Consider the following 22,589-nt stretch of genomic DNA (forward strand, 5'->3'; position numbering starts at 1 on the left):
GAGCTCTCTATGGCGGCGTGCGGCCGGGCCGAGCCGAGGAGGCTGCGCATGCGCACGCGGTCTCCTCCTGAGCTGAGTGCGGCGGCTGCGGGATCGGGCGGGCGGTGGCTGTGGCAGCGGGATGGGCGTGCACGTGGAGACCATCGCCCCCGGAGACGGTGAGGGGAGCCCGGGCCCGCCGCCCCCCGCGGGACCCCCGGCCTCGCCCCATCCCCCCCCCCCCCCCGGTCCCACCGCTCACGGTCTCTCTGTCTCTCCCCGCAGGGCGGACCTTCCCCAAGCGCGGACAGACCTGCGTGGTGCACTACACGGGTGAGTCCCGCCGCGGGGGGCTGTGCCGGGGGGCCGTGCCCCGTGGGGTGGGGGCCGTGCCCCGTGGGGTGGGGGCTATGCTGGGGGGCTGTGCCCTATGGGCTGTGCCCCGTGGGAGGCTGTGCTGGGGGGGCCGTGCCCTATGGGCTGTGCCCCGTGGGGTGGGGGCTGTGCCGGGGGGGCATGCCCTATAGGCTGTGCCCCGTGGGGTGGGGGCTGTGCTGGGGGGCTGTGCCCCGTGGGGTGGAGGCTGTGCTGGGGGGCTGTGTCCTATAGGCTGTGCCCCGTGGGGTGGAGGCTGTGCTGGGGGGCCGTGCCCTATAGGCTGTGCCCCGTGGGGTGGGGGCTGTGCCGGGGGGGCATGCCCTATAGGCTGTGCCCCGTGGGGTGGGGGCTGTGCCCAGTGGGAGGCTGTGCTGGGGGGCTGTGCCCCGTGGGGTGGAGGCTGTGCTGGGGGGCTGTGCCCTATAGGCTGTGCCCCGTGGGGTGGGGGCTGTGCCCTGTGGGAGGCTGTGCTGGGGGGACTGTGCCCTATAGGCTGTGCTCCGTGGGGTGGTGGCTGTGCTGGGGGGCCATGCCCTATAGGCTGTGCCCTGTGGGGTGGGGGCTGTGCCCCATGGGGTGGAGGCTCAGGTCTGCATCGTGGAGTGGAGGAGCTCCAAGCATTTGATGGAGCTGGGGGGGATGACAGTAGGGTGTGTGGCTTGTGGGGGAGAGGCCATGGGATGGGCCACTGCCTCCCCTCCCCCCAGGAGTAAGGGGGGGAAGGTACATGGAGGTCTCCATTGTGGATTGGCTGGGGGGCAGTCCGTTGCTCGCCTTTTGGAACCTGGCTTTTGCGAGGCTATGAAGAGGCCTGGTACAGAAGGAGTCTCTCCTTGCGTACGTGCCCCCCTAAGTGCTGAGACCAACCCGCAAGAGTCGAGAGCAGACGCCCCCCCGGACTGGGATACATGTTTAAGGGGTAACCGTTCACTGCAGCACTTGAAGCAGCTGCTTTGTAGCCCTATGTTCAGGCAGTCCCTGGTGGGCTGTGTAGCTTGAAAGCTCCTTCGCATGCAATATTCTGCTAGGGATCATCTCACTTTGTTCTTTGCTGTGTGTCTTCTGATGGGTTCCCTAGAGACAGATGCATTTAGCAGCCCCACCCTTGGGTGTAGGTCAAATAGGAGGTGCTTTGGTGAAGTTTCTGGGTGTCCTACTGTTTGGTTGGCTCTGTGGTCTAGCAGGAGGGCCCGCAAGCGACTTGCCCCGTCATCTTTCCCTAATATCTCCAGTGTTCTACCCTTCTCAGCCAGAAGTCTGTTCCCTTTGATGGTGGAAAAGGGATAAGCATGTGGGATGGCGGCATGGAGTCCAAATGCTGTGTGTCCATCTACATTACAGGTGTCAAGAACCTGATTGTAATAGGATTCCAACTTCAGCGTAGGCAGGACTATAATGCGGTCAATGTCTTGGTGCTGTCCAAAGCTTCAGCCACAGAAGAAGGGGAAGGTCAGGGGACAGTGTTTTAACTGGGTCTCAAGACACAATTGTATTAGTGTAGAGTGTAAGTACCATGACGTGGTTGATAGTGTCTCCTTTACACAAGAAGTCAGAGGTAGTTCTCTGTTTTGGAGAATCTTTTCTGTGAAGGAGCTGTTCATTCTGTGCTCTGGTCAGGTTATCTCTCTCTCTCTCTCCCCATAAATTCTTGACTAAACCTAATTGTAAAGGCTTCCTGACAAGCAATTAAAAACATTAAAACTGTGTAGAAGGGTTGGGCTTGCTGCTCCGTGGCTCAGAAATATCTGAGCAGACTAACCTCTCTCCACAGCCGCACGCCCTGTAGTGACACATGTTCTTGTTCCTGTCCAATCCTCATTCCTTGCCTGTTACCTTTTAACACTCTCTATGATGTAACATTGTGCATCTGCTGGGACAAGGAAATAGCCTATTTTACCCTCTTTGGCGATTCTTTGCCGTCCTGGTTTGAAGCCGGATTGGCTGTGATGTAAAATGGCACACCAGCTCAGCCAACCTGCAGCTCTCGGTTCTAGGATCAGCGCTGTAGCTGTAAAGAGAGGCAGTGGGAGATGCCAGCTGTCGTTTGGTGAGCGATGGATGTTTTATGACTTGGTTGCCTGTCTCTGTTCTGGCTTGGTAGCGTAGGACTCCCAGTTCGTGGTGGTGGTCATTCCAAGGTCTTTCTAAGGCACACGTTGCTATAGCTTAGCCTATTAGCACTGTCTTCAGTAACTTCGTCACTTTTAAGATAAATCATCTCAGATAGTTCTCCCCTGTCTCCAATGCTCCAAACTCTAGTCTTCCTCCTGTCCTAAGGAAAGAGGGGAGGTGGCAGTCTCCTGGGGTTGCTACTGTTTGAAGAAGAGCCACTGTCAGGATGGGGTGAGGAACGCCTGGGTCCATCTCCCTCCCCCAAGCTGTGGAGCTGTGCCCCTTACAGTCCTGCCCCATGGTGGGGATAGGGGGAGGGGAAGGTTCCAGGGTACGGTGAGGCTAGATCTCTGTGCTGGCTCCTGCAAGGCTGATGGCTCACAACCAGGCCATCTGCTTCTCCTTCCTTCCCCGTCAACCTTTTAATCGGGGGCGGGGTGGGGGAGAGGAAGTGGGGCTGCCTCTTTTGCCGGCAGCCCCATTTCCTCTGCCAGTGGAAGAACAAAGGGATGGCTGGCAGGCACTCAAGTGGCTCTCGGTGGGCCAGCGTTGCTGCCTGCCAGCCCTCCGAACTCCCCAGCAGCGTCCCCTCTCCCATCCCTATTGCGAGCCTTTACTGGCTTTGAGGCAGCACAGATGCTTGCCCATGGGATCCCTTCCTAACTCCTCCCCACAGATTCATTCAGGGGGAGTTGTCCCAAGTGTTTCCTTCCCGTCCCATCCCCACTACAGATCTCAGGCTACTTTCGAAGCAGCAGCAGCCTGTCTTCAGTGCTGTCCCCCCCCACCCCGTCCGTTCCCCCCCCCCCCCCCTGCTTATATTCTAATGGCCCTTGGGGCTGAGGGTTTGCTCTGAATGTTTGGTTCCTTGAGAGAATGGCAGCTCAGCAGTGAGAGACCTTGGTCTGCTGACCCCCCGGGACAATGCCAGCAAAACTCTCCAGTCTGCGCAGTGGCTGTTGGCTCTACTACCCCCCTCTCCCTGTACGTGGGGCTTGTCAAGGCCTGCGGTGCACATTGGAGAGGGGACTTGTGTCCTAAATAAACGTTTCAGGCATGCACAGCTCGACTCCCCTGTCCGCTGGCTGTTTAGTAACATTCCTGGAATCTAGAACCGCGTAAACGAGAGCACTGATTTGGAGCGCATTGTATGCGGTTCCCAACAGGTACCTTAAAGGGCACAGGTATGGGATTAATCCCCAAATCAGAATTGTCTGAAGTGCAAACAGCTTCTCCTCTTGGCAGTGAAGGAATTTCCTGTCCCAAGGCTGCATACTTGTAGCTTTCTGTAATGGCTCACAATTGCTACATGGCAATGCAGGTCTTATTTAATTCGGCTTCATTACGGTACAGTTCTGGAGTCATTTGATGAGAGTTATTTTTTGTCAAATATCTAGTTCTGAAACCATTATTGCAACATAATTAAATGGGGATCTTTGAGAACGGTCTATTTAATAGGATCAATGTACCTATTATGTTGAATTTGAAAAACGAGAGAAGCTCAGGCTCTCTTGCATGGATGTGATTAGCAAGAGCAAAGCAGCTTCGCTTCGCTGGGTGCAGGTAAACCACAGCGTTCCTGTTTCTTTGTCCTATTTGGTTTCATTTTAACACATCTGGTTCTCGAGCGTGGTGACTTAGGTAAAAAGCACGTATTGCGTTTGCCAGCAGTCTGTGGAGACGTCTCTCTAGGCTGCCACTTCGTAAGTATGTGTTCAGGATGTTGCTGTACCAGTTCTTTAGCAATAGAATGTGTGTACTGCACGTGTGGGGTGGTAGTGGGCTCTGGTCCCCAGGGTGGCTGACCCAGCACTTCCACAAGGGTTTCATTTTATAAAATGGGTCAAACTGAGCGTTCATGAAAGATTGACATCCTTGGAGCTTGATGTGTCTAATCCGCATAGGCTGTATTCCTGGGCCAGAGCGGCCGTGTTCCCCTGAGCTTCCCTACCGAGGTACCTTGACCCTCTTCCACGGGGACCACCTCTAGCAGAAAGAGGATGCTCTTGGCTGAGTCCCCATTTTGGCTTTCACCATGGACACCTGTCCACCAGGAACTAGACCTGGAGCCAACTCAAATATGTAATTGATCAAAATCAGCCACTCTATTGTAGGGTAATCAGTCTTGTGCCTGTCTTTAAAAATGGGGCAGGGTGATCCTGGCAATTAGACCAATGCGCCTTACCACAGTGTCAGGTAAACAAGTTAGAAGAATAGTATTAAAGCACCTAGGAAAGCATGCTAGACCAACCAGTACAGTGTGTAATGGGAAGTTGTCTCTCTCCAACCTGGGAGGATTCTTGGAGAGGTTAGTAATGCGGCGGCTAAGGAGCCCTGCTGGATAGAACACATTTGGGTTTTCAAAAAAGCCTTTGATAAAGTCTGTTACAAAAGGCTATTAAGGAAACTAAGTGGAGAGTAAAGTTCTCTCATGTATTAGAAACTGGCTAAGAGAAAATAGTGGGACTGAATAGCTGCTTCTGACCGGGGAAGTAGGTTAATTGTGAGGAGTCCGAAGGATCCGTGCTAGGGCTGGTTACTAATGATCCGGGGGGCGGGGGGGGCGAGTAGGATGGCAAAGTGTACTGAGGTTGCAGTTATTTAGCTCAGTTGGGACTCGAGGGGAGATAGAAGAGCCACAGAAAGACCTAATGTAAGTGGGAGATGGGGTAACATGATGGGGATGTTCACATAGCGCTTCTCATTGTGGTGTCTGCACTCCAGACTTCTGGCTGGCCGTGGTAGGTGGAGGGAGTTCCCGCTTGCTGAGGGTGAGCTGGGTGAGGGCCGGAAGGTGAAGTTTAGTGGCGGCAAATGCAGGATGTGGGACACGGGAAGGGAGATGTAGGTGTCACTGTGGCCAGCTCAGTGAAAACACTTGCTGCACGGTGCCACTGAGAAAGAGGCAGTCAGGTGTGCGGCTGCACTGAGGGAAGGACAATATCCCCAGGCTGTTGTGGAAGTTGGTGGTAGCCTCGCCTGGAATACCGCGGTCAGTTTGAATCATTCACATCTCTACAGCACGTGGCAGAAATTAGAAAAGGTCAAGAGAAGGGCAGTGGATGTGGAAAAGCTTCTGTAGGAAGAGCCTAGAAAAATTAACACTGGCTAACTTAGAGGGGAGATTAATCAAATAGTGTCCCTTAATTAATAGCACCTCACTGAGCTTGTTAGGAGTTTGTTTGAATTGGTTTGAAGGTTAGAATCTGTCCATGTAGGCTGTAAACTGTTTGGGGCGGCGCCTGGCACAGTGGGTCGCTGATCCATGATTGGGGCCCCAAGGTGCTGCTATAAATACAAAGCATGACTGTTGTCTGTTGTTAGGAAGAGATTTCCCTCACGGGTATGTTGTTACGTAACTGTCCATTGTGGGGTTTAACACCTTCCTTTAGCATCTGGCATTGGTCACTGGCAGGATGCTGGACTGGTGACCTCTGGTGTGCTGCTGTTATCCACAGGCTACCTCTGTTGGTCATAACTGAGCCAGATTGATCGTAGCTGACCTAGCGTTGCAAGGTTTCCTGCCCCTTTACCAGTCGTTAGGAAACGCAGCTGGCCTGAGCAGAGGTGTCTATCTTAGAGCATTAGGATGACATAGGCATTCTGTTCATACCTCGTGCAGTAAACAGTGCTAGTGCAGGAATGTTCTTTGTTTTCCATGCCATTTCTCGCAGCCTCTTCTCCAGTGAGGGCCTTGTCTACCTTGACGCTGCTTTTCAGTTTAGGAGATGGAGGGGCCTGAAGCTGCTGGTTCATCCAGAGGGCAGGCGGATTTCAGGCCATCCCTCTTCCAGCACTATTGACCAAGAGGACAGGGTGCTGGGCAGGGGAGCTTTAGCTGGCTTGCCCATTGCATCTTGGGAACGGCCAAGTGCATGCTGTCTGCAGCTCCTGAAGCAGACCCAAGGGCTGTGTTCCGGGATCCCTGGTGCAGGAGGTAGATTGCTTTCTGGATTACATGCCCCGCAGTACTAGTACAATGCCTTCTCTTTCGCATTGCACAGTAAACATAACCCTGTCTGCGAACCTTAAACTTCCTGTTGGCTTGGTTTTGCTGTCAGCAGTTTGTGCCATGATCTCAGAGATCAGGCCTCCAAAGAGGAATTGGTACAAGGCTCCACGTCCTTAATGGCATGGGAACAGCCTGCCTGAGGGAGTGGCTCTTGCCCTGGGCCAGGCAGCCACACTTGGTCCATGGAGGGGCCTGGGCTGGAGCTGCGGCACGTCTGGTGCTCGCCTTTGGAGCTCACTACACCTCCCCTCTGATGTAGCCCAGAGCTGTTGAGTTGCAGGCTCGTTTCTTTTTGAGGGGGAGGGGCTCTTGAAGAGGGGAACCTTGCATGAGAGGCGATGCTAAGGGAGGGTGGGGGACACATCCTCCTGTCTCCTTTGCAGCTGGTTTTGCTCTGTGGTTGTTTCTAAAGGCGTGTAGACCTCAGCTAGCGACATGGGTTTGCAGTAACATGCCAGATGCAGCACGTTGTCCTCTTGCTCAAGGGGACGAATGAGAAACATCCAGTCCAAACCCGCTACAGGAGTAAATACAGAAGGCCCAGGAAGCAGAGCTCTGCTCATGGGAGTCGGGAGGCAACGTCCCGGTGGGCAGCCTGGCTCTCTCCCACCCCGGCCCTCTCCACTGCCGGAGAGCAAAGGAGGGGGCTGGGGTTCCCAGGGTGCTTTCCTGCTTGTGGGCTCCATTTCAGCCTCTGATTAGTTGGTGTCTTGATGCTTCGCCTCCAGCCACTGGAAGGAAAGAGTCTCTGGTCCCAGAGCATCTGAAGAAAAGGGGTAGCTGTCTTCGCTACTCTGCCCCTCTCTTTCGGGATGGTTCTCCGCTCGGCATAACTCCAGGATCTGCTAGAGCTTCCCCAATCCGCTGCAGTGTGGAAGTGACTTGATTTTTGACAGTGTCACAGCTGCCCAGAGGGTTCCAAAGAGCATCTGTGAAACTGACTAGCATCCTGTTAATTTCCCTCTGCCCCAGGGGGCAGATGTGAGCAGAGGCACTAGAGCCATGCGTTTGCAGACTCAGGAAAACACTTCATCGGGTCATACTTGGAAAGTGAAGCTCTTCAGGGCTGGGGCCACATTTCCCTGTGCACTGCCTGTTACAGCGGTGCCCTGATCCTCACTGGGGCCTCTTACATGAGTTTAAATTCTGCAGGAAATTGGATGCCTTGGTGTCCACCCCACTGCACACATTGGCCAGGGCAGGAGGCGGTTCACTGGTGCACAGACTTCGAGCGCTGGCCTGGCCGTGGTGCATTGTGCCTGAATGTAGAGCAGGCAAGGTTAGGGAATAGTTTCTCCCTTTGTCACTATAGTTTGCAGTTGGCTTGTGGGAACTCCCTAGCACGAACGTCGTAGCTGGGCCATGAGGTGCTCAGCTCTATACCGAAGTCACAAGCTGTAGGGGAGAGGAAATCAGTAACCTTGGTGCCATCCCTGGTGCTGTAAGCATGCACGCCACCAGGGCCGGGTGCTAAACTGAGGGTGCAGAGGCGCCGGGGAGAGGAAAAGAATGGCCATACCTGTCCCTTCGGAGCGTGAGGGGCTCCTGTGCCACACCCCTCATTAATAGAATGCTGATAATTGGGAGAGGGAAGAGGAGCTGGGGGGGGGGAGGGGATTATCAGCCAGAGGGAAAGTTCACTCCCTCTCTCTTTGTGCTGGTTGCAGCACCTCCCTGGCAGCATTGCGTTCTGCTTCCCGGAAAAGAAGCCTCGGACGAGAACACCGTGGTGGTGGTGGGAGAGGGGAGGATAGCGAAACACTGTCCAGCCTGACCCTGTAAAACTACCAGCCTTCTGCTCCCTGCTTTGGCGCGGCACCCAGTGTGTGGCTCAAAGGATTGTGGGATTTGAGTGAGGTGCAGCAGACGGTGGCTGGTTTGTGGAGCCCAGGTGCGAGAAGGCTGAGAACCGAGAGGGATTGTATCCCCGAGAAAAGCAAACAGTGACTACTAGCTCATTGTTCCCTGGACCAGGCCGGTGTTTTGCTTGGCAGGGCTATGCCGGTGCTGACTTGCTGAGCCAGGGACCTCGGAGTTGAATTCTTTGGTGCAATGAAGCTGCTTTCCAAGCATTGGGCACATTAGCAGTATTTGAAAAATCCCTGGAGCTTATTCCTGTAAATGAACAAAACTCCAGCAAACACAGGCCTGCATGGAGGTAGGGTGGAGTGCTAGTGGGTGACCTGAATGGAGCTGGACAGTACCGTGTGAGAACTGGGCTAATTGCAGTTAGATCTCCTCTGACACGCAGCAAGGCACGGAGCTCCTCTTAGCCTGCCAGCACGCTCTGTACTTGCAGACAATCCCCATTATCGGCCGGCTCGCCTACGCTCTCAACGGGGCAGCGCCATGGCGGAGCCTGGGGCGCTGCGAGCTAGAATGGGGGCCGGGCGCTCTGTGCTTTGTGTTTTTCGCTATTGTAAGGCGATGGTAATTACAGCACTTTGGGAGGTACTCTGGAAATGTTCTGTAATGGATTGTACAAGAATGGTCTCCGCACGGCAACGTGCTCCAGCCTGTTATTAAATCTGAACTGTGCCGTGCGGCGAGGGCTGTTTCACACAGGTTAGAAAGCGTGTGGATCACTGTAGGGCAGATTTCACTTTGTGTACCTGGCTTGGGAATTATTTTGCCTTTCAAATGTGCTCTGCTGGCTTCGAGTCTTTAGCCTTGGAAAGGCAGGCGGTGCTGCCTCAGCACTGCTGGTGAGTGGGGAGCTAATGGGCCTCGTTTGGAAAGGCCTTGTCTCGCTTGGTGTGGGTTTGTGTCTATACCCCTCGGGAATGCTGGTTGGATAGCAGCAGGCGGCCTGACGAGCAGGGATCCCACCCGCTGAGTGTGGTGGTAGCAGTCCTGTCGCATGGTTGTTTTGACAGGGCCGGTCAGGGACAGCCGATTTGAGCCAGTGCACACACAACTCATTCCCAGATTGATCTATCAAGGAGCAGCTCATCTAGTCGGCATTGTGTAGGGCGAGTTCTTGTGCTGCTTGCATCTCCCTTCACTGGTGTATTCACACATGCGAGGAACTTCAGTGGTTACTGCTCTCCCAGCACGGGGCTTTGTCCGTCCCCTTCCTTCCATTATATTGCTCCTCTCCAAGCGGCTCTACCCAGACCCGTATCCTTGGCCCTCCCACCCACTTCCTATTTGGTTATGGCCCTAGACACTCTGGCTGCTGTGATAACACAGTCTGAAGTAAGATGTAATTTGTTCTCCCCGTGTACACAGTGCATTTTGTCCTCTTGCCCCCGGGCAGTGACTCACTGTCTGCCCTGATTAGGGGAAATCTCTCTGGACAGTGTCCTGCTGGACGAGACAACGGATTTATTTTTCCAAGAGTAAAACAGCTTCTGTTGGGGAAAACATGCTTGTTTTTGAAGAACTGGGGAAAAGAGGAGTGTGGGTAATGCAGTTAGTTAATCATTACACTCTTGGTTACTCTTCAGCCTGTTTGTAGGAGCTAACTAGCCTGTTCCAGTCTGGTGCCTGTGGGGGTTGATTTCTCAGTCACCTGTTGTTAGCGGGATCTAGGGCTCCTGTAGAAAGGAGACCCGTCCCTGGGCTAAACCGCCTCAGGCATCCTTTGTAGCAAACTGATAGTGTGACCCTTTAGTTCTGCTTACAGACCCGCTTCATTGCGCTGCTTCGGTTTAGTGAGCACAACGATTTCCTGTGCACCTTGAGCCCCTAGTTCTGTGGCTGTTCTCGGAAGCCCCATGGTTTGGATTTCTTGTGTTGGTGGGGTCCCAGCTCAGTTCCCCTTGGAACTGGCTAGACTGTCCCCTGGCTGCCTCTGGCCACGTGTGGAGGGCTAGAGGAATGTGTGGGATGAGGACAAAGCCAGTAAAATGGGATGCTGACTCCATGAGAACACCCGGTGGTGCAGAAATCACTTTTGATGCATTGTGTGCTCCAGGCTCCTCTCATGTGTGCAGCCCCCAAAGGGCTTATTCCTGGGTTGGCCGTTTGTGTAAGAAACTTGGCCAATGGACAAGCTCTGCTGCTTGTATAAGGCAGTGAAAGCTCCCAAGTTTCCCCAAGAAGGTCACGGAAACTCCAAGGAGCAAGGGAGGGAACTGCCAGAAGAGGAGGAAATTCCTCCTTTGCTTGTGTTCAGGAACTATATTTAGCCCTGAGGATGTTAACCTTGCTTTAGCCGAAGTACCAATGCACTCACTGTGGTAAGGGCGAGGTACAGGGCTCCCTTAGAAGAGGTGTGTATTCTGCACTTAGCATAACATGGCCCCGATTCTGGCTGCAGCCTGTGGGTTCTTGTGCGCTCAAATCCAGACTGAAACAAGCCAGGGGATCCAGGAGAAACACCTTGATGCGAGTGCCTCCATTACAGCTTCTAGCAGGAGACCAGCGTGGGTGTGCTGTGCAGTGTTGGCTCTCTAAAAGCCCTGCCATCTCCCCTCTTAGCTGGGTGGGGTTGGTAGCGCAGGAGCCAGCAAGCCTGGCATTCACTGCACCGCTTCTTTCAGCTTTGCGTGCCTGGTTGGCATGGCAATTGGTGGTTGCAGATCTGTGGGCAGAAGCGAGAGGAGCGATTTCTCTGTGCTCCTACAGACTAACTGGGGATTTTAACCTTGTGAAGAGCAAGGTGCGATCAGGCCAGCAAGAACAAGGGTGCAGTCTGCTGTGCGACATGACCCATCAAGGAGCACCAGGCGATGGAAGGGCTCTTCCCCCTCCCCGCCATCATTGTTGTTCCCATCTTTCTTCTGGGCTCATGAGGCTTGCATGTGATCTGACATGTCAGGAATCCACCTGTTCTGTCTGAACATTTCTTCTCTCCGTGACCTTAGCTTCTCCCCTTGCATTGCCAGCTAGAAGGCATAGCATCTGGAGTTGCACTCAATTCATTGGGTCCAGCTGCAAGTGGTGTTTGGGAACGTCTTCCCTCTGGGAGCTCTGCAATCTGGGCGTGCATCCTGTGGGGGCATCTGTACTTGAAAAGCTGCCCCCTGGAGGCCAGTAACTGACCTCTGCTGGGAGCCCACCCTGATCCCAGGACTGCAACGTTTGGCATCGGTGTCTGGGAGCCAGTACCCTGCTGTTCACACGGGTGGTCAGACTGCACCAGGGTCTGACGCGGCGTGGGGTCTTTTCCATGCTGCGTGTTTGACGTATTGCTTCTCTTTTCAGGTATGCTGGAGGATGGGAAAAAGTTTGATTCCTCCCGCGACAGGAACAAGCCATTCAAGTTTGTGATGGGCAAGCAGGAGGTGATCCGCGGCTGGGAAGAAGGGGTTGCGCAGGTGTGTTGCTGTGTCCCTCTGTCTGTTGCGAGGGCAGTTTGGAGATGAGCAGCTGAGGATCAGAGACGTGGGAGAGACTCATGCTTGCGGCATGTGCTGTTCTCTTCTTTTCCCCGATCCAGGATTTTAAGTGTGGGAGTAAATGTCACCTTCTGCCTCACCGCCTCCTGGATCTGATGAGCTCAGCGGGGTTGGGCCTGCCAAGCCCTTCAGTGGGACACCTACAGGGTGTCAGTGACTCAGTAGGTGCCATCTCTCCTGCTGAATCTGCACTGACCCAACACAGTCTCTCAGATGAGACAGACCCAAACTGGGGCTACCATCTCCCGGGCTGCCCCTCCTGCTTGGGAAGAGCTCCCTGTAAACATCTGCAAAATCACTGTCCACCATCAGATCTCTCCTTAAAACTCTTCTTTGCTATGGTGCCTACAAAAAACGGGACAGTGGCTGGCTGCTGGCGTGCTCAGACCATCGCCTGTCATGCTGACCTATAGTGCCTCACTGTTTTCCTTGGGGCTCCCCTGTATGTCTGTATCCATCTGGCGTCTCAGCTTATACTTAGATTGTCAACTCTGTGGGGCAGAGACCATCTTTTGGTTCTGTGTTTGTACAGCACCTAGCACAGTGGGGCCCTGGTCTATGACGAGGGCTCCTAGATGCTAGATAGTAAATAAATGTGTCCCTGGAAAATGGAGCCCAAGGCATGCTGTAGGCGGGAGAGTGCAACCTGTATTGTCCTGGCCAAATTCCAGTTGGGTTCCTGGGCTCTGCCCTGCCCCCTTTGAGACCCTGCAGTTTCAGTAGGACGTGGATACTTACTTCCCATCGTTCCTGACTGTGCAGGACTCACGCTTCGCCTTGTGTGTAGCAGCCCCTGCCTAATACAGAGCTGGCCAGTATCCTGAGGAAATGGGCTGTGAGCTCCCCTTCTCACAGCTCATATGAAGGGCATCTTCTATTCTGCTTCCTCTCCTGAGTGCATCGCCTTAACCAGGATCTAAAAATAGGACGTGTAGCCCATTTTCAGTGTGTCCTTCGCTTTCCTCTTTCAAATGCTCTTCCTACTTCCTGTTGTCTACTCCCCACCGGCTTCCTGCGTCTCCTGTTGCGTTCCCTGTGCCCAGGGCCTTGGGCCTTGCTCCTGTTCCAGGGTGTGTCACTCAGATTTGCATCCATTTCACTGTCAGTCTTCTGTGTCTCTGTAACGGGGGGTGTCAGTCTGCCCTGCTCTTTTGTCATCTCCTCCTCCCGCCGAGTGTTACTGTCTCTGCACTGCTCTCCTTTCCCCACCTGGCTGGGCCAGCACATGTAGCCAGAAGAATGATGGTATTTTCTAAAGCACCAAACTCCCATGGACTTTCACTAGCGCTTGGGTGCTCTGGAAAATCTCACCCCAAGTACCTTCCACCCGAAGTGATGGGGGCGAAATGTGTGCTGGGGTGGGGCTTCCAGGGCATCTGTGGCTTGGAGGACTAACCATCACTAGGCAACGGGCGTGCCCTTGTAGCTGTTGTCCTAACATGTCCATGTCTAGGCAGGGGCGACAGGAGGAATCGAAGCCAAGTCCGAGATTTCCCCCCAGTCTCATTCTTCTCTTATTCCTGGCTTTCCGCTGCGCTTTGCAGAGTGCTCGTGGGTGGAACGCTGAGCTGTCTCCGTTCAGAGTGGGTGGCACAGGAGGCTTCATTAGCTGCCTTTGTCCACACAGCACATGTGCGAGTCCCCGTGTCTTTGGTTGACGTCCCATGCAGCATGCCTGTAACCCAGCCCCTGATCAGAGCAGAACAGCTGTCTGCTGTAATGCTGGTTGGGTCAGGAACTTGGATACAGGTGCATATCTCTTCCATGGTTTATGCCAATCCCCTGCAGAACTGTGGAGCCTGGCATCAAACTTACACTAGCTGAGGCTGCGGGTCTTTGACTAACCAGAGAAAGGAGCATCTGCCATGGTGCTGAAGTACCGTGGGCAGAAAGGTTAGTGCACATAGCTAACGTATTCCCTTCTCACAAGAATCATGGGTGCATTCATTCTGAGTGAGGTGATTCCCGTGTTCGTCTGTAATCTAGTCTACATGGAATTAGTTCCCACACAGTCACCTCCTAGATCCATCAGTAGGAGCAGGATGGAATCTGAGCACGTACAGGAGATAAGTGATTTCTTCTCCCTCTTTGTCTTCAGGAATAACCTGAGGAGGAGGATGGGCTGCATTGCAAGGGCTAATTATTATTAATTATCTGTGTTACCCTAGTGCCTGGGAGCCGTAGTCATGAAGAGATGCTGGTCCATGTGCTAGCGACGTACGAACCCTGAACAAACGGCGGCCTCTCCCCCAAAGAGCTTACAGCCAGAGTCTAAGACAAGATAACAGATAGCTACAGACAGGGGAATACAAGGAAACGATGAGACTTTGTCAGCATGACGGGCAGTGGTCTGAGCACACGAGCAGCCTGACCGTGGTCATTGTTCTGTTGTCTGTTCCCTGCATGATGTCTCCTCTGTGCGGTGGGCAGAATGCCCGCGTGCTAACATCGGGCGCTGCCCTGTGGGTAGCTGCCCCGGCTAGAACATGCTTTGCGCTGTCGAGGTGCCTTTGCCTGTTTTGGAGTTTTTGCATTCGTCTGACTTTGTTCTGTGTCTTTCCACAGATGAGTGTCGGGCAGAGAGCAAAGATGATCATCTCTCCAGATTACGCCTATGGTTCTACTGGCCACCCAGGCATCATCCCCCCAAATGCCACGCTAATTTTTGATGTGGAGCTTATGAAATTGGAATGACAGGAGGCCCCTTCCTCAACTCCCTGTTCTTGGGTAGGTGAAGGCCTGGTGACCGCCAGCACTTGAACTGCATGTCCTACAGTTGGTTCTGCTCATCTCAGAGGCGGGGAAGTCGCATCAGTCAGGAGTGTGTGGGGAGGGGGACAGTGTTGCCTGTAACAGGGTTTGAGGCAAGTAGACGGAGCCTGCTTGTGTGTAGAGATTTGGGTGGCTTGGCCTGCTCCGAGGTGAAGCAGAGCATAGATCTGCTCCTAACCCAGCACAGCAAATGGGGCTTCGTGCGGCAGGCGGGAGAGTTAATTGCAAAAGCCGAACATGCCTCAGAATGCGCCTGCTCCGGGCTGCAATGGTTTTGTCTTCAAATCCCCTCACGTACCCCAGTTACTCCCTCCAGGGGTCTTGGGACTCCGAGTTGGGCTCCCTCCGCAGCCCACTTTGATGCATTGGCTCCTCTTCTCTCTCCTCCAGGTTTGGCACATGGAGGACTCCAGAATCTCGGCTTCAAGAAAAATGCACATGACTTTGTCTGGAGCTTTTCCTGATATTCCACGACACTCGTTGTATAACCGTATCCCTGATTGAATGTGTCTGATCACTCAGCTTTGCTTCTGACTCTTCCTCCTTGTGTTGTGCTTTTGTCTTTTCAACTATACGTCGTAAACCTCACCATTTGGGGGGTCAAATTCTTAATCTTCTTTTTGTTCTGGGTATAGATTAAGTTGTGTATGATGGAGCATTTACCAGTAAGTACACGGATGGGTTAACCTGAGCTAGGAATTGTTTGAACAAAGAAAACCTGTTAATTTTTTGGATGCAAATATCTATTGTGTATTAAAAAAAACAAACGGCTGCTGCTCCAAAAGCCATAGCTCTCGAGGCGCTATCGAGGGCTGATTGACTCTGGAAAGCAGAGTAGTTCTAGGCTAATGTATTTGTTCCCTTGGCTGAAACTGGGCCCCTGGGAGCGACTCGCTTCCCCTTTCCCGTCTGCCTTGTGGAAGGACAGTTTCAACGCGGTGTTGATGCCCCAGCAGTATTTTTCCTCCAGGGTGGCTGGGGCTGCCCTGACAGCTGCCCCCATCGCTACCCATTGACTTTTCCATCTCTTGGTTATTTTCTCTTGTATTTCAAAGACCTTTTTATCTTTAGCCATCAAAGCTCTGCAACTACCTAAATTCAAGAACTTGAATTGAACTTTTAAATTGAAGGTGCTGTTTACGGGGGGGTGGGGAAGGGGGGAGATACAAAAAGAAACCAGCCCACAAGAGAAAACCCAAACCCCAGTCGTCGTCATTACGACTTAGACCTGAGTGTTCTCTACCAAAACTTGATGCTGGTCATCACAGCCTGCAGCAGTCTCACGTATGACGCACAGCTCCTGCTCCGCTGCGGTCCTTCCCACTCGCCTGCCTCTGCCCTGTGTAGTAATTTTTGGTAAGAGAAATTGCCGCCATCACGTCCTCCTCCACCACATTAAAGTATCACGTTTTATTATTGCAATAAAATGCTTTATGCTGGCTTTTCTCAACGCCTGTGTCGGGGGTTTTTCGCTCGCCTCTCTGCCGCTGAGCCCGGCTGGCTAACAGCGCGCTGACACGGAAGCTGGGGGTGGAGGCAGCAGATCTGTGCGGATGCACAGCTGCCTTCGTTGGCTGAGGTGTGCCAGGTCTCTCCAGAGCGAAGCGTTTGAATTCGGTATCTCGGCCCTTTCGGCTCAGAGAGGCTGAGACGCCTTAGACGCCTTGAGTGTCAGTGACAGGGCAGCTTGCCTAAGTTCCCATAATTGCATTACCGTAAAGCTATTAAAAGTATCACCTGGCAGGCGTTGAGGGGGGGAATTGCCTTCACCTCAGCACCAGCTTGGAGCGTTCGAAAGCCCTGGCTGGAATGGTTTATCCCTCCGTCTCAGGGCATTGGGCCAGGGCTTAGCGTTCCAGTTCTCAGCCTGCACGTGGGGCAGGGAGCGAGCCCTGTTTCTGCACGGAGGGGAGGGTGGTAGTACAGCCCTGAGCAGGGAGCACACAGGGCTCCCGAGGCCTTTCTGATTCCTAGCTGATTAGTGAGAACAGCAGCCACGCCCCACCTGAAGCCGGGAAAGCAGAGAGCTGCTGGTGACTCTGCCCAGCTGCTAGGAATTGGGTTGTGAGTAGGGCAGGAGGTTGGGAACCCCTGCTGGGGAGAAGTTTGTCTGATTGTCACAAATGCAAAATGTTTGACGCCCCAAAGACCTTCTAGTTCCCCACCTCTGTCATCTCTCTAACAAGTGCCATGTCTTTCTCTCTGCCCCTCACCCCCCTTTTCTCTTCTGGTCACCTGCCCCTGTGTCCTGCTTGCCTGCGCGCTCTTCCTAACCCTTGATTACTTTTCTCTGTGCCGGACAGTGAATCTGGCCAGATTGTGTCACTTTTACTGCCAAGTGGGAGCAGCAGGACATTGAAATTGCTTCTTGTGCAAATGGAGGAAGAAAGTCAGTGGAGGGTGAGTGTGGGGCTGGGAGCAGACACACTGCTGTACCCACCCAGAGGGCTTACTCTGCACCGGTGGTACGGAGAGGAGACCTGATGCTACTGTTTATGGACATCAGATACCAACGTCGGCATTTGTCCGTGGGAAGGAGATCGAAGTTACACCTTGGACTCTGGTTTAGTGGCTGTGCGGTAGCAGAAGCTGTGCAGCACTCATGCCCCTGCAAGTAGATTTGCCTAATCAAAATCCATCTCTCTAGCCTGTGTAGGACAGTCGGGCTTGTGCTCACGTACTGCTGAGTTCATTTAGCTCTTGGTCCATGGGGGTGGCTTTATTTTATTTATTTATTTATTTTTGGTCCAAGGGCATGAGAGGAATTTTGAGTCTTGAATTTGTTGAGGGGGGAAATGATCGCTAGTAAGCTAGAGAGCAGGGGTAGGCAACCAATGGCACGCGTGCCGAAGGCAGCACTCAGGCTACCCGGGTCCTGGCCACCGGTCCGGGGGGCTCTGCATTTTAACTTAATTTTAAATGAAGCTTCTTAAACATTTTAAAAACCTTATTTACTTTACATACAACAATAGTTTAGTTCTATATTATAGACTTAGAGGAAAGAGACCTTGTGAAAATGTATTACTGGCATGCAAAACCTTCAATTAATCAGAGTGAAGAAATGAAGGCTTGGCACACCACTCCTAAAAGGCTGCCGACCCGTGCTGTAAACAAAAACCTGAGGGGGGGGAATCTTTGTCTCTGTGTCAGGTGTTTTTGATACACAATGAGATTTGTTTACATCAGTACGGCCATATTGGCTCAGACCAATGGTCCATCTAGCCCAGTATCCTGTGTCCGACGGGTCAGTGCCAATGCTTCAGAGGGAATCAACAGAACGGGGCAGTCATCGAGTGATTCAGCTTCTGGCAAGCGGAGATTTAGGGACACCCACACCAGGGGGTGCATCCCTGATCGTCTTGCTTTGTGCGGGGGGGGGGACACCTGAAAATTCAGTTTTGGTTTGAAACAAACCAACTGTTTTTGGTTTGGGGATTTTTCAGTTGTTGCTGGAAAAAATCCAGTCCCTGTCCAAAAGCGATGACCCTGTTCTGCAATCTGAGCAGCAGCAGCCCCCGGCTCCTTGTGACTAGATCCAGGCCGTGCTCCCGGCTCCTCATGAAACTGCCAGAGACCTCTGATGTTTATCAGTTTCAATCACATACTGATTGCTTAAAGCAGGCAAAGCACATGAGTCGCAGTTGATTTCTTTGATAGTAGCAGAACATTCCCTCTCGAGGGTAATTCATCCAGCAAAGGACAGAAGAGTCGTAATTACTAAAATGCTTCGTTTAATGAATACTTTACTTTTTTTTCCCTGGCTTTAAATGTGAAATCATTACTGCTTTCTGTCCGGGCTCTCTGAGTGCCTGGTGCAAGATCATTGGAAGAGCTGAATTCGAGTTGCCGCTGCACTATTCTCCACCCCAGAGCTGGGCCAAGAGGAGGAGGGTTGGCATGAAGAGGCTGAGCTGTTGGCATTCCCTTCATTGGGGGCAGTAAGAACTGAGGCTGGGCATAGCCTCCAGTGGCCTTAATGTTCAGGTCCTCCAAAGATTTGCTTGCCAGAGAGGGAAGGGGGGAGCTGAGGGTGCTAGTGAATGAGCAGGAAGTATATATCTAAATAGAACTCTGCCTTTGAGGCCCTCTATGTTCACTCCGCAAGCAATGGTGCAAAGTTGACTGAGCTGAGCCAAATCTCTGCTTTCACCCTTCCCCAAACCCGCGACTGGCTTTGTTCCTGGAGCGCTGGCTGTTCCTGGGCTGGGACGGGTGCTCCGGGGTCTGCTCCATGTGCAGTGGGGGAGTTTGCCCAGCACAGATCTGCACTCAGGTGGACTCTCCCCCCCGTGTAAGTGCTCTGACTTCTGAGTGCTGCCGTTTGTGGCCATCAAAGATCTCAACAGCTCAGCTTACAGGATTCTTCTGGGGTAAGAAAATAGCAGTTGACCCCTTCTCAAGCTCCATCAAAGGGGGCAGACAACTTCCAAAGAGCTTTGCCCTGGTAGAGGGAATGGAGATCTAGAGCAGCGAACAATAAAGCCGCTTGGACAGAAGTCAGATTCGCACCCTGCTCTCATCGCGAATGGGGCCCGTTCACCTACAGCCATCGCTCTGTCACAGCGCGTCCTCCGTTGCCCTGTGACTTCAGCAGGGCAGTGAGTGGAGGTGGTGCTTAGGGATCTGGGCCCAGGGGCCATCCATTAACTGCACTACGAGTGTGGATCTCACGCTGCCTTGTGAAGGTGGGTAACCGGTGGCATGACACAGCGGAGGAGATTGGGGTGTGGAGAAGTTGGGTGACTTGCTCAAGGCCACGTGAGGAAGCAGTGGCACAGCTGAGCACGCTGAATCAAGCTTTCCTGAATCCCAGCTTCCTCGCCCGCCCATCCAGCAATTATCCCAGGGGCTGAGTCCCTTCATCAGACAGCAGTTCTGTGCCTGGCTTCGAAATTCTCACTATTTACAGTGCCAGTGATTCAGAACTCGAGGTGGTGGGGGTGGGATGGGGGGTTCCACCCTTTAAAATAGCGTCTGAGTCACCACCTCGCCTCTGAGTTCCTAACAGCGATAATGAGGTACTGATACTCTTAGCCCCGCTGCCTCACCTGGAAAGGCTTTGGCCTGTCATTAAAACCTGCCCCCCCCCCCCCCCCCCGACTTTCTGAAGGCCTGAGCGTGAACTGGGGGTAGAGGAAATTGAGTGCAGGGCCGCACAGAGGATTCAGGGGGCCTGGGGCAAAGCAATTTTGGGGGGCCCTTCCATAAAAAAAAGTTGCAATACTATAGAATACTATATTCTCGTGGGGGCACCTGGGGCAAATTGCCCCACTTGCTGCCCCCCACCCTCCCGGGGGGCCCTGATTGAGTGGGGTTTTCTAAAGCATCTATGGGCACTTTTGCTCTCAAGCTACTTTGATGCCTGTGAAAATCCTGCCTTACATTAAAGCTAGGGCCAGCTCCATCTTCCTCTGAGCTGTTAGCCTAAGCCGCAGCGTGGAGCCTGCCACGCTGAACATGTCAGCATGGCTCCAGCACCGCTCTGCTGCTCAGTACGGCTTGGCCAAAGCCCTGACCCTTCTCCCCAGGCTGAGCGGCCGGGTGCTGCCGGATCCCAGGACAGCAGTGCCTTTGTCCTCCAGGTGCCTGGGTATAAACGCTGCCCGGTGCCGCTCAGCGCTCCGTGCAGAAGGACCAACTCTAGGTGGGTGCTTGAGGCACAGATTAAAAAACAGGCTGCGGGTTTCTTTGCTTTAATTATTAACCAGCGCCTGGCAGTGCTGCGTCCTGCGGAGCCCCGCGGGAGTATGTCTGTGCAGGCTGAGCAAAGGCAGGCTGGCTGGACCGGTGGAGGCTGGTTTCTGGCTTTTGGGGGAGTTTATTCTGAGACCAACGATGGCTCATTTTTAGCAGTACAAATGGTGTGTCAAGGTATTTTCCCTGGATTGTATCAAGCCCTGGCCTCCTGCCCTTAGTGAGGCCGACTGTTAGAACGGCATTCCCGGGCGCCCCGAACCCCACACGGGGCCAGTTCTGGATAGCTTCTCGCAGTGTGTGTCCAGCCCAGCAGTGAGTTTTCGGTCCCCGCCAGGGTGCCAGAGCCCACAGAGCAATCCCCCTCCTGCTTTTCAGTCTACTTTTCCCCTTCCCTCCCTCTTTGCCCTTCCCCCCCTTTATGTAACAAACGCATGAGTCACTGGGTGGTGAAGATAGCTCCATGGCACATGTTTGACCTTTTGGTGCTGAACTCCTGTTCTGCCTCCATTTATTGTGGCTGTGAAAATACTGTAATCTGCTTCCTTGTTTTCTATCGGGTTCATAAGTGACCCCTCTGGCTCGCAGCCCCAATTCCTGTGCTACTTAGCAACAGTTGCCATACAGGCCAAGTGTAGCAACGTTAAGCAAGCGCTGGCCGCGCCGTGTCTCTCAGCCCATTGGCCCTCAGATGGAGCCTTTCCACCCACGGAGCCCAGGTGCAGGATGACGGGTTTGAACAGGGAGCTGATGTCATGAGCAGAGCGGGGTGTCATACGTGGCTGTTCCCCCCCCGGGGAGCTGTCGAGCGGGGGCTGTGCTCGAAGGGAGAGCGTGGGAGTGAGTTGGGGTGTGGGTGGAAGGGCTGATGCACGAGGGAAACACGCAGTTCCCTTCTGTGATTGTCTCTCCCGCACCCCAGTATTTCTCCAGCAGTGGGAGTTATGCATGGTGCGAATTTGGTCGGGGGTAAGTGAAGGAGCACGGAGGCCAGAAGCTACCCCCCTGCTGTTCTCCCATGTGTGGCTCAGACAGCAGCTGCCAATCTCTCCATGCTGCCCCAGCAGCTCGGCTCTGGGAAAAGCCAGGCGCTCAATGCACCACGGATGGTCGGATGGCAGTCCCGGCTCCCACCCAGCCACCTCTCCACAGAGCTAGTTCCTCCAGGCGTGAGGGGCTCCGTGTTCCTGTTCCCGAGTGCAGGGCCCGAGGGAGGATGGCATCTATTTCTCTGCAACACCCACAAACAGCCCAGGGCGGATGACTCCTCCAGCACATCCCAGGGCCTCAGTCACGTCACGTCCATGCCTAGTGCACTGGGACGTGGACCTGCTGCTGGAGAAGCCAACAGGATTTTTTTCTATTGGTGTCAATGCGGTCAGGCTTGGGCTCTGTGTCTGTGTCCAGGGCTGAGCACAGGGGTAGTGCTTAACAAGCAATCCGCCTAATTCTCTTGGGGGTAAGAGTCCAGCCCGGAAGGTGAGTCTGGCCAGTTATCCCAAGCGGTATCCTGACAAGGGTGGAAGCCGAGAGCGGGAATCTCAGGGTGCCCAAGGCCTCTCATTCTACTCTTGCTAAAGTAGGTCAGGACGCTCAGCTGCCAGGAGAGAGATCAACAATGACCAGCTGTATGAGCTCCATTGTTGTAGCTTTTTCCGGGGCTGGGCCTCTCTGAACAGACAGGGCCGGGTCCTGGCGACAGGATGCAGCCTGCAGGGACTGTGCGAGTTCACATTTCTCTCAGCAGGGTTTGCAGAGGGAGCCCTGGCTGCGTTCTGGCATGTGGCACGTAGATTCCCACACGCTACGCGACAGGCAGCAGCAGGGACATGACAGAGGGACGGACTCCTTCAAAGTAGGGATGGTTTTTCAAAGGCATTTTCTTTAGCGTGAAATAGAAATCTGTGTCGTCCTGGCACTTCTCGCTTGGTTATTGTCGGCTGGGTCACTTGGACACTGTCTGGGTAAAACTAATATATAATGGATAAAAAACCAAAATTCATTGTGTTACAAATAGAACCTCCGATTAGTGAGACGCTGAAATCAGATGGACTTGTCACCGTGTACGTGGAGTGTTTCCTTTTTGCTAAGTTTGGACTATAAATAAAAAGCGATCCTATCTTTTTTTTTAAAGCCCAGTAAGGGAAAAAGCCTGAAATGCATGGGAGTGTCTTTATTACTACAGCTCTTATAATGTTGATAGATTACTGTCTGATAGAGAGGCAGTGGGGGCTGGTGGATAGAGCACGAGTCAAGGACTCAGGGTGGGTTCTAGGCCCAGCTCCGGTAGTGGCCTG

General features: G+C 53.5%; 1 protein-coding gene across 2 annotated transcripts; it reads left to right on the forward strand.

Moving 5' to 3' along the window:
* The first annotated feature begins 13 nt into the window (after positions 1-13).
* Positions 14-16,048, forward strand: FKBP1A (FKBP prolyl isomerase 1A). 2 transcript variants are annotated; one of them, XM_005304922.5, is made up of 5 exons: positions 14-158; positions 265-312; positions 11,633-11,745; positions 14,392-14,553; positions 14,989-16,048. In XM_005304922.5, exons 1-4 carry the CDS (start codon positions 122-124, stop codon positions 14,518-14,520), a joined length of 327 nt encoding a protein of 108 aa, XP_005304979.1. In that variant the 5' UTR covers positions 14-121; the 3' UTR covers positions 14,521-14,553; positions 14,989-16,048. The 2 variants fall into 2 exon arrangements, with proteins under 2 accessions (XP_005304979.1, XP_005304978.2); XM_005304921.5 differs by lacking the exons at positions 14-158; positions 265-312 and adding an exon at positions 2,187-2,404.
* The last annotated feature ends 6,541 nt before the right edge of the window (positions 16,049-22,589 follow it).

The sequence above is a fragment of the Chrysemys picta genome, chromosome 13, assembly GCF_011386835.1.
Source record: "Chrysemys picta bellii isolate R12L10 chromosome 13, ASM1138683v2, whole genome shotgun sequence".
In the NCBI taxonomy this organism is placed as follows: domain Eukaryota; kingdom Metazoa; phylum Chordata; order Testudines; family Emydidae; genus Chrysemys; species Chrysemys picta.